The sequence below is a fragment of the Bos indicus genome, chromosome 15, assembly GCF_029378745.1.
Source record: "Bos indicus isolate NIAB-ARS_2022 breed Sahiwal x Tharparkar chromosome 15, NIAB-ARS_B.indTharparkar_mat_pri_1.0, whole genome shotgun sequence".
NCBI classification, from domain to species: domain Eukaryota; kingdom Metazoa; phylum Chordata; class Mammalia; order Artiodactyla; family Bovidae; genus Bos; species Bos indicus.
In genome coordinates this window covers 57847996-57860221 of record NC_091774.1, presented here as the reverse complement: position 1 = coordinate 57860221, position 12226 = coordinate 57847996, and the positions used below count along the sequence as shown (strand labels likewise).

The 12226-nt window shown below is 39.0% G+C and overlaps 1 protein-coding gene across 1 annotated transcript in view; it reads left to right on the top strand.

Moving 5' to 3' along the window:
• SLC5A12 (solute carrier family 5 member 12) overlaps nucleotides 1–12226 on the top strand; it is a 51413-nt gene that overhangs the window by 22299 nt on the left and 16888 nt on the right. Inside the window, exons 7-9 of the mRNA XM_019975874.2 lie at nucleotides 3921–4050; nucleotides 4923–5011; nucleotides 10947–11059. Coding sequence (XP_019831433.2) covers nucleotides 3921–4050; nucleotides 4923–5011; nucleotides 10947–11059 — 332 coding nt within the window. The remainder of the gene's footprint in view (nucleotides 1–3920; nucleotides 4051–4922; nucleotides 5012–10946; nucleotides 11060–12226) is intronic.

The window sequence follows — 12226 nt, the reverse complement described above, 5'->3', positions numbered from 1 at the left end:
TGCTTCAAGGTGATGCTTATATATGTGAGTGTATAAGCATATAAATTGATACATATATACATAGGAATTTTTATGTGTGTGTGTGTGTGTGTGTGTGTGTAGGAGTGTGTGTGTGTAGGAGTGTTTGTGTATACTCCTGCAAGTGTACTTGTGTTTGTGTATCTTTCAGTCTCATTTAGTGGACTGGTTTAAATTAAGCAATCCATTCATAATAGTTTCTTGGAATTTGTTATATTAGTATTTGATGCATATGAAAACTGTCAGAAAAGGAGAGATACTCATTAAGGAAGAAATATGTATAATTTCCTAAGCATTTAAGATCGCCATTCTTTTTTTTTTAATTTTTATTTTATTTTTAAACTTTACATAATTGTATTAGTTTTGCCAAATATCAGAATGAATCCGCCACAGGTATACATGTGTTCCCCATCCTGAACCCTCCTCCCTCCCCATACCATCCCTCTGGGTCATCCCAGTGCACTAGCCCCAAGCATCCAGTATCGTGCATCGAACCTGGACTGGCAACTCGTTTCATACATGATATTTTACATGTTTCAATGCCATTCTCCCAAATCTTCCCACCCTCTCCCTCTCCCACAGAGTCCATAAGACTGTTCTATACATCAGTGTCTCTTTTGCTGTCTCGTACACAGGGTTATTGTTACCATCTTTCTAAATTCCATATATATGCGTTAGTATACTGTATTGGTGTTTTTCCTTCTGGCTTACTTCACTCGCCATTCTTGATTTGACCCATCCCCACTCCCATGGAGAGACCAGAACTATGGTAGGAATTTTGTTAGAATAAGGAAAGATGAAAAAATAAAAACTGTCTTTAGAAAATATTTACCTGTAAGAATCTAAGTTGATTTCATTGATACCATCCAGGAGTGAGAAATCAGCCCAAGTGGTCAGTACAGTTAAAGTGCCCATAGCTGGAGGGGAGATTGCTAGAGTAGAGATCTACTGGGACCGTCATTTGTCACAGAACTTGAGCATCAAGGCCAGCACTGGGGCACCTGAATGCCACTCAGAGCCAGCTGCCAGCAGACTCTGACCTAGAAGGCTCTATAGAATGTTGATCACAAGTACCACTTCCATTCAATTATCTGATGTGATTAAAACAGTCCATCAGGGCTAAACCTATGAATCACTGGTAGGCGAAAATACATCCAGAAAGTTCATACTGAATGTGGCCATAAGTGAAAACCAAAAGTGACGCATTATAAATGAATTGAATTGCATTGTTAGAATTCTGCTTACTTACAAAAGACACCTTCATCTTAAGCTAGATCTTCTTCACACCCAGGAACATTACCACTTACCATCATCTTAGATGTGCTCCCTGGAAACTTCCTTGGACTCTTGTTTCTAGAATTCCATTTACATTTCAGAAGTGCTGGTGGGAGATAGTGCTATGAGGGCAGGAGAAGCTGGTGCAGGTTATCAGGTCCCTTCCCACCACCACTCATCTCCCAGCTAAGATGAGCATGTCCACATGCAGTCCCTTTTGTTCCATTCTCATTGCCTTTGTTTATTTTCTTTGTATCTCTTATCATATATAAAAACACCTTGTTTATTTTGCTTTGGTGATTATTACCTGCCTCCAGTGGGTTTGGGGTTGCCCACTGCTATGTCCTCAGTACCTAAAAGAACCTGGTACATAATGATGCCTAATAAGTATTTTCTGAATGAATCACCAAAATGGCTTAGGTTTCAAATAGGAGAATCAGCCTTGCAGGGGGTTAAAGTATATCTCTAATGAAAAAATGGGTTTCCCAGGTGGTGCAGAGGTAAGCAATCCACCTGCCCATTGCTGAAGACGCAAGAGACACAGGTTCAGTGCCTGGGTTCAGGATCAGGCAAGATCCCCTGGAGAAGGGCATGACAATCCACTCCAGTATTCTTGCCTGGAGAATCCCATGGACAGAAGAGCCTGGCTACAGTCCATGGGATCACAAAGAGTCGGACATGACTGAGCACGCACACACATCTAGATCCAGTGTAAGGCCAACCAAATTTCAAATCTTCCCTGATGTCATGGTCTTGTGCAAGTTAGAAAAGAATTTCCAGACATGAAGCAGAATGAGAGGAGAATAGTTTATTAGAGCAGAAAACACTGTTAGAGCAGTGGGCCGGCTCAAGGGAGAGTTGAGGCTTTTGTGGCTTTTTTAGAGCTTCAAGACAAAGAAAACTCTTGCTGGAAGGGTGGCATTAGATCATTTGTTAGGGTGCTATAGGTTGGGTAATAGAGTGGGTATTTTTACCTAATATGGGATCAGGGGGTTGGCAGATTTAGATTAGGACTGCTCATGGCTATGGCTGCTCTGGCACCTAGTCAGTTCCAGAGTTGACTTTAGCGCAGGTCCCACGTCTGTGGCCTTGGTACAAGGCCTTACACCTATGTCCTGGGCATATGGCTCCACACCTGAGATTTAGAAAATGTGTGATATTTTGACTTTCGAAGGACAGTATGAATACAAAATAGCCATAAGATACTACCAATGCACTCAAATTGAAGTTAAGAAGAATTTTGTAGAATTTAAAAGAATAAAAAAGAATTGCTTCAAAGAAATAGGGAAAATGACTTAGCTTTGTCATACTTTATATTGCCTTTTAAAAAACTGAACTTTAAATTTCATCTCACTTAATCCCTAAAGTGAATATTGCCAAAATGTGTCTATTTCTACATTTATCTCATCATCCCTGTGGGGGGAAAACAGATGTTAAAACATAAGTTGGCTTTTTGACAGTTTCATGAATTGAGAGAGGGGAAATTATTTGAAGTTATATAATATGAGTGATTGATACATGAAATTTCACCCAAGGAATTAGACCTGACCCCATATTTAAGGCTTCGCAGAAAACCTCTCAATTTCAAAAGCTTTACAGAAAAACTCTCGAATTAAAAAACCCATAAAAAAATCTATCTCGTTTAAATTTCATAATCAGTCTAAAAATGTAACATTCCCAAATAAAAATGAAAAAATACAAAATGTAATGATTTTTTTAAATTGCAATATAATTGACATAATATTATGGGGCTTCCCCGGTGCATCAGTGGTAATAAATCTGCCTTCAATGCAAGAGCCACAGGAGATGCAGTTTCAGTCCCTGGGTTGGGAAGATCATCTGGAAGAGGACATGGCAACCCACTCCAGTGTTCTTGCCTGGAGAACCCGTGGACAGAAGAGCCTGGTGGGCTACAGTCCGTAGCGTTTCAAAGAGTCAGACACGACTGAAGTGACTTAGGACTCGCGTATATTCGTTTCAGGTGAATAACATAGTGACTTGATATCAGAATATACAGATTTCTGAAGGCTAGAGAATTTTATTTTATAGCAAAAAGGCCATCCGAATTTTGTCTTGATTCTTTGGTAATGACCTTGTTGACTTAGAAAAATGCACTATGTAACAGATGCAAGTTAAATTTTATTTGGGGCAAAAAATGAGAACTGAAGCCCAGAAGACAGCACCTCAGAGAGCTCTGAGAAACTGCTCCAAAGAGGCAGGGGGGAAAGGTCAGTACATTTGTGATTTTGGTGAATAAAGAATACATGCAGTCAAGCACATGTTTTTCCAGAAGGTTTCTAACTAGTCTTGTGAAGCTTTTGCTAGTCACTAGGAACAGCCATCACCATGAAGAATTTTAATGCTTTTCTAGATATAAGGAGATATAAAAATTGAGCTCATAAAATTAGCTGCTTAAAATATCTAACTATCTGAAGACCTGTCCTGCCAGTTTTTCCTGAACACAGAGTGCCTCATTTCTGCTCTCCAACCTAAACTCCTTTCAGGATGTGTTGAAAATCAGCAGCTGCAGCAGCTCATGATTTAATGCCATGGCAAGTGCCAAATTGTAGTTGACAACCTCATCACATTATAGTTTGACATAGAGTCTACCGTGTGTTCTTTTCTAGAGCCTTGTACTTCAACTTGCTAGGTCTCTGGATCATTCTGCTATGTGCAGTCTTTTCTGGTTTAACCATGTACGCGCACTTCAAAGACTGTGATCCTTGGACTTCGGGCATCATCTCAGCCCCAGACCAGGTATGTGCTCCCTTGGGGCCAGCTGAAATGAGTGTGTTTCGGGCCATCACTAGATAATGTTGAGCCTTTCTCTTTTTCCACCTGGACCTCTAGCTATTTCCCAAACCCCACGATTTGATTTTTTCCTCTCCTCTTGGATGATATTGTCACAGACCAGGATCTATAGTCTTCACTCTCTCCTCCTACTTGTTAAACTGCCACTGTGTCTTGTGGGAGCTCCTCTCCCACGAATCTAGCTCCAGAGTAGAACCATAATACCTAGATTCCCTGAAGATCTGTTTTAAGCACTTGTTTTTATGGCTTGGTTTCTATCATTAAAGTAAACAGGCAAGAAAATGGCACACATTGAAAACATTAAAAAAAATTAAAGGTTTCTGAACATTCTAAAGTTCATACAGTGGGTTTTCCTAATATGACTGTCTGCTTCCTACCGCTTCTCCTACCCTACAGCTGGACCTCAGGTCCATGGAAATTGGATGGATCATAACTTCATTTGCTGGCATTTAAAAACCATAGTCAATGAAAACTTCTTTATAATTACTTTCTTTTTTCCCCCACCTTCTTTTGCTAAAAAGCTACAATATGTGCTCAGATGCTTAGTCTTGCCCAAGGATTTATGACCCCATGGACTGTCAGCCACCAGTCTCCTCTGTCCATGGGATTCTCGCAGCAAGAATACTGGAGTGATGTACTATTTCCCCCTCCAGAGGATCTTCCCACCCCAGGGATGGCATTCGTGTCTCTTACATCTCCTGCATTGGCATGCAGATTCTTTACCACTAGTGCCGCACAGGAAGCCCCCAAAATCCCACATTTCAGACATTGCTGATGAGACCTCTCACCTGTCCCATCTCGTCTTGCCTCCTCTTCAGCTGATGCCATACTTCGTCATGGAGTTATTTTCCACGATGCCTGGACTTCCAGGACTTTTCGTGGCTTGTGCCTTCAGTGGAACTTTGAGGTTAGTGTATTGATAACACTTGTCAATAGTGTTCTGATAATGAGGATGGTAATAACAAAGCAACAAGGATGACAAGAGTATTAGTGGTACTCACCACCAGTATTACTGAGTTCTCACTGTGTATTAGCTGCCTTCTGAATGCTTTATATGTATCTGTTCATCAGTTGTCATACAGTATATGAGACCGAAACTACTCATTATCTTCTGCTGATAGATAAGGAAACTGAGATTTAGCAAGGTAGATAACTTACCCACGGTAAGAGAGTAAACTGCAGAAGTCGTATGTAAACCTAGGCCTGCTCTTGCACTAGATCTCTCTGTTTATTTTCTCAACCTCTTCTGGAGCTCACTGCCCCCATGGTTTCACATCACTTGCCCACAAGGCAGCTCTGTTTGCTTGCATTTCTCATTCAGCTGCGGTAGATTCTTCCAGATCTCTTCTTTGCAATCCATTCTCTACATCTTTAATAACACACTCAGGCAGCTAAGAACATCCATTTCCAAAATGTAGGCATTATTATAAATTCAAAATTATTCACATGTTTACTCTGACAGATATGTTAAAAGGCTTATACTATGCCAGGCACAGCTGGTGATGTGGGGATGCTGCAGACAAGATTGGCATAAATGTTGCCCTTAAATAGAGTTTGCATTCTGGTAAACATGGGAGATGGATAATATATAACTAAACAGTAACAAAAAAACAAGATATTATTTGATGATGACAAATAGCATAAAGGAAATGACAGAGTGATAGCATAGAGAGAGGTTAGGTTGGGAGCTCTGTTTTTGAGAGGGTCTTTAGTGCACTTCTATTTAAGTGTATGACATTTGCGTTGAGATCTAAAGAGTGTGAAGATCACAAACAGGAATTTTTGCAGGCAGCGAGGAGGGCAAATACCAAACCCCCCAAGGACATAATCTGTATGAAACAGTTCAGGATCAATGAGAGGGGTTGAAGCTTAAGAAATCAAGAGGAGAGCAAATGAGGAGAAATTGGAAGAGGCAAGCAAGCATCAGATCAGGAAAGTTTTCATGAAAGACTGAAGAGCTTTCATTGCATATTAATTAGGAAGTCATTGGAAAATTTGAAGCAGGGAAGTTTGAGTGAGTGATGTCATACAGCTGAAGACTCGGTCTTATTTGTGAAGGGAAGGGGCTATCGCAAAAGAAGGAGTGGTGAGAGCAAATGACTATAAAGGAGACTTTTGCCTTAACCCAGGTGAGACATGACAGTCATGGGGAGAATGGTGGGGGCAAGAGTATTGAGAAAAATGGACTAAAACAGTAAGACAGTATCACTTTTTTAGATTCCACATATAAGTGATACCATATGGTATTTGTCTTTGTCTGACTTAATTCATTTAGTATAATACAAATTGCCTTGAGCAGAAGTGGGGTTGGCTATCTTTCCATACCTTCACTGGCCATTTGTATTTCTTTCTCTGTGAAATGCCAGTTCATGTTCTCTGTTACTTTTTTGTTTGCTTTTGAGTTTTCTTCCATATATATATATATATATATATATATATGGGAAAGGATTATTGATATATATCTCATTTTTTCTCATTTGTCCTATGTATATTTGCTTTATTAATATTTTTGAATATATGGAACAGCTATATCATATTAATTAATTTTTTACATTATGATTTCTAGGTTTATATCATTCTTCTCTGCTCCATGCTTACAAATAATCATCCAGATATCATTCTAGTATATTTATTGTCTTATTAAATGTTAAAATTATTAAATCATCTAGACTATACATGGGGTATAGTATATACATGGGGTATAGTATAGAAAAGAAGTGGAGTTCCTGACTTATTTTTCTGCTAAGATAGTAGCAAGATACCTCATTATTTTTAATGAAAAGTTACCTTTTCATCACTGACTTGAAATGCTACTTTTATTACATCCTACCTTCTTTAATACTTTTGAAACTTTTCCTGGATTTTCTGTTATATTCCTTTGATCTATTTGTGTACAGCTATAATGATACTAATAATTTTAAGCTAAGCTTTAAAGTACATCATGAGAAACACTGGTCTGGAAGAAGCACAAGCTGGAATCAAGATTGCCTGGAGAAATATCAATAACATCAGCTATGCAGATGACACCACCTTTATGGCAGAAAGTGAAGAGGAACTAAAAAGCCTCTTGATGAAAATGAAAGAGGAGAGTGAAAAAGTTGGCTTAAAGCTCAACATTCAGAAAATGAAGATCATGGCATCTGGTCCCATCATTTCATGGGAAACTGATGGGGAAACAGTGGAAACAGTGGCTGACTTTATTGTTTGGGGCTCCAAAATCATTGCAGATGGTGACTGCAGCCATGAAATTAAAAGATGCTTACTCCTTGGAAGGAAAGTTATGATCAACCTAGATAGCATATTCAAAAGCAGAGACATTTCTTTGCCAACAAAGGTCCTTCTAGTCAAGGTTATGGTTTTTCCAGTGTCATGTATGGATGTGAGAGTTGGACTGTGAAGAAAGCTGAGCACTGAAGAATTGATGCTTTTGAACTGTGGTGTTGGAGAAGACTCATGAGAGTCCCTTGGACTGCAAGGAGATCCAACCAGTCCATCCTAAAGGAGATCATTCCTGGGTGTTCATTGGAAGGACTGATGTTGAAGCTGAAACTCCAGTACTTTGGCCACCTCATGGGAAGAGTTGACTCTGGAAAAGACTCTGATGCTGGGAGGGATTGAGGGCAGGAGGAGAAGGGGATGACAGAGGATGAGATGGCTGGATGGCATCACTGACTTGATGGACATGAGTTTGAATGAACTCCGGGAGTTGGTGATGGACAGAGAGGCCTGGTGTGCTGCAATTCATGGGGTCACAAAGAGTCAGACACAACTGAGCGACTGAACTGAACTGAACTGAACTGAAGCTTTAAAGAATGATTTTAAATATGTTAACTTAGTATATAGTATTTATTCATTACTTTTACAGAATTTCCCTTGATATCATTTTTTTCTAATTATTTTCAGTCCATTCTATAAAACTTGAATGTACTCAAGTCATAATATTTGCAAATACTTTTGAGTTCTTCTTTCCTAATAGCTACACTTCTATGTTCAGTCTCATATAATTATGCTTTGAGAACAATGATAAGAAAATTGAGGGATTACAGAAACCTTTGTTTTGTTATATGCTTTAAAGGGAATGGTTCCTGGATATTACCAGTAAATATGATACCAGGTTTTGGTTTGAATGATATTATTTATTTACATTTAATATACTTATATATAAAACTAACAAAATCATAAATAAGAACAATAATGCCTATATTTATTCTACTTTTAGGAAATATTTTTATCAGAGAGATATATGGAATTGTGATTACTATTGGCATTTTTGAAATGACTATTGTTTTCTTTTCTAGCTTTTGACATATCAATATTAGTATGCTTATGTATTTCCAAAATAGCAGTATCTATGAATTCACATAATGATTTTAGCTTGCTTATGGTATAATTTTAATTTAGTGTTCTGCTGAATTATTTTTGCTACTTTACTTCATAGGATTTTGCATCAGTAGTACAAATGATGTTGTTCTGTGGTGTTAGTATCGGCATCTCAGGGAAACTAAGGAAGAAATAAAGAACAGTAGAGGATCAAATGCAAATAGGGATGACACATTAGCTTTCATTTGGTCCCTCCCTACAGAGCTTGTTTTATTTATTCAATTTTCCTAAAGCTGACTCCTCCATAATGGATAAATATAGCTGTCAACAGATTGATTCGCTCGTAAAAGAATAGTTGATTCTTTTGATCTCAAATCCAAAAATTCCAAGAAAGAGATATACTGGACAGTACATACTATAGAGAGATTTCTTTTGCTGTAAGGTTAAGGAGGATGTCGGGTTAGAGAATGGGGAAGACAAGGGAAGGGGTAGAATAAAGAGATAGTGGTTTAAAGCTAGGAAAGAAAAAAAGATTTTCACCATCTTGTACCAGTTTTAGAATCTGAGAAATTGACATATGGATAATATATCTGACTGCAAAAGCAGTCCAGCAGAGGTTCTGCAAATCTGATCCTTCTGGGGAAAAACAGCTTTCTGTCGCCTCCCTCCCAGTGGATTCAAGGGTAGAAAATAAACCCTAAAACTTAAAGCTTTCAAATGATGGATTTTGAGCCATATATGTAGGGAGCATAGAAGCTTATTTTATTTGATCCTCTCCTTTCTTTATTTGACTTGCATGGAGCTGCAGATAGAAGAGAAGTCTTCTAGGGGACATACACTGTGCCTTGATTCTCAGGAAAAGGAGAAAGCTAAGCTGAAGTACTTGGAATTTCAATTTCTAGAAATGGGTCACAGAAAGTTTCTACTAACTGTATCTGTCATTAGGGAAAGAACTTTTAAATTTTTCACTAGATGGACCTGGAACCATCCCAACTGAAGTAAACTACAGCTAATGAATTAATAATAATACTATTATCTTGCATTACAGAAAAAAAGGCGAAGTTTGAATTTTCTTCCATGCTGTTGCCATAGCTATAGCTTGTCTTCAAATGAGCATTGGAGGATAACAAAACAATTAGCTAATGGATAGCAGTGGAAAAGGAAAGCATTGGAGAAGGAAATGGCAACCCACTCCAGTGTTCTTGCCTGGAGAATCCCAGGGACAGGGGAGCTTGGTGGGCTGCCGTCTATGGGGTCGCACAGAGTCGGACACGACTGAAGCGACTTAGTAGCAGCAGCAGCAATGGAGAATTTACAAACAGCTGACCAGGCTTTGTTCATTTGTTTCTTTCTTTTCCAGAACTTTTGTTTGTGCTTGTGATTTTGCATAACATGAATTTAATAAATACATCTATCCTACTAACTAAAATATTCCTGGTCTGTATGAGAAATTTAATAAGTTTTCATGTTGTTCTACAAAGGAAACTCCAATTTTTTGATTTTTCTGTCCATTAAGCAAATTTTGGGCTGTAAGACTGAACTCTGTTTGGAAAGTTAGAGAGAGAATACCAGAGCTTTTATGTGCTTTTCATCTTTGCCTACTTCCTAGTATTTTCTTTGTCTCTTTCTCCCTTATTAATTACATGCTAGTCACACTGGTGCTTCCTGTTGTTGGATGAAACAAGTTTTCCATCTGCAGGCATTTACTTAAAATTTTCTCTTTGTTCTAAAACATCTTATTCTGAATTTGCAAGGATCCTTTCAGTACCTATCTTAACTACCACTGTCCATGGAATTCTCCAGGCAAGAGTTCTAGGGTGGGTTGCCATTCCCTTCTTCAGAGGATCTTCTCAAACTAGGGATCAAACCTGGGTCTCCCACATTGCAGGCAGGCACTTCACTATCTGAGCCACCAGGGAAGCCCTTCCTTAGAGAAGAATCCTAACTTCATTTCAGTTTAGGTCTCTGCAAGATATGCTTTCTTAACTCTTTGTTATTTTTCTTCATAACAGTGGAGTCAGTTGAATAATTAGTTGTTAAATATCTATGTCACAACTAAAGTGTAAGCTCTATGTCTTTCTGGTTCACTATTGTATGCCTAGTACTCAGAATGAACAGATGTATAAATGGTATGAATGAAAGAATGAATGAATGACATATTGTAGTGATTCCTGAATTAGAATAGTCACTACTTCCTGCATCAAGTTTAACCTACACACACACACACACATATACACAACCTCTCTGCTACTGCATGTTAACTTATTTAAGGTCTAGGGAAATCAGTGGGAGTTAGAGAATGAAAGGTTAGCTTCTTCACTGGAATTAGAGGAAGAAAGTGAAAAGCTTTAAACACAGAAGCAGCTTTGGAGAGTGAGGCCCTGTAGTTCCCCGGAGATCCAGAATAAGGACATACGTCTATTTTGTCTAGAGCCTTGCCTTGTCTATTTACCCTGGATGCCAGGGCAGGCCGGTCAGCTTTATTTAGTTTGGGCTATGTTCTCGCTTTTGTCTCCATATAGCACCGTGGCTGCCAGCATCAATGCCTTAGCAACAGTGACCTTTGAGGATTTTATCAAGAGCTGTTTTCCTCGTCTCTCTGACAAGCTGAGCACCTGGATCAGTAAAGGCTTATGTAGGTACAGCCGGTGGATCTTCTATTCCATATCATGAAATGTATATGTGGTACATGTCAAAATCCTGCACACTCTATTCAGTGCATACTGACAGGCACAAGTGCACATGGAGATACATGAGTAATCTCACATATAAATTCTTTTTTAAATTGGGGTATAGTTGCTTTACAATATTGTGTTAGTTCCTGTTGCACAACAAAGTGAATCACTATATGTATACATATATCCCGTCCCTGTTGGACTTCCCATCCACCCCCCGCCCATCATCCCACCCATTTAGGTCACCGTAGAGCACTGAGCTGAGCTCCCTGTGCTATACAGGAGGTTCCCATTAGCTAGCTATTTTGCACATGGTACTGTATATACGGGCTTCCCAAGTGGCACAGTGGTGAAGTATCTGCCTGCCAATGCATGGAAAAAAGAGACGCAGTTTGATCCCTGGGGCAAGAAGATCCCCTAGAATAGGAAATGGCAACCCACTCCAGTGTTCTTGCCTGGAACGTTCCATGGACAGAGGATCCTGATGGGCTACACAGTCCATGGAGTTGCAAAGAGTCAGACAAGACTAAGTGACCAAACAACATATATATGTCAATCCCAATCTCCCAATTCATCCCACCCTTCCATTTCCACTCTCCCCGCTATGCAACCTTCTAAGACTGAAGCAGGAGGAAATAGAAAATATAAACAGATCAATCACAAGCAATAAAATTGAAACTGTGATTAAAAATATTACAATGTGCAAAAGTCCAGGACCGGATGACTTCACAGGTGAGTTCTATCATTCATTTAGAGAAGAGATACCACCCATCCTTCTCAAACTGTTCCAAACAATTGTAGAGAAAGGAGCACTCCCAAGTTCTTTTTATGAGGCCAAGATCACCCTAATACCAAAATCAGACAATGATATCACAACAAAAGAAAGTTGCAGACCAATAGAACTGATGAACATAGATGCAAAAATTCTCAAGAAATGCTAGCAAACAGAATCACATATAAATTCTTACACTTCCAAAGGTCCCAGGAAACCAGGAGGGTATCAAGAAAGAATGATTGGCTAGCTTAGCTTTCACCAGTCTTATATTTGACATTCTCCTGTGTTCATCCTACACTCTAGATTCATCACATCAACACCTCTTGATTATGCCATATATTGATCCTATTTG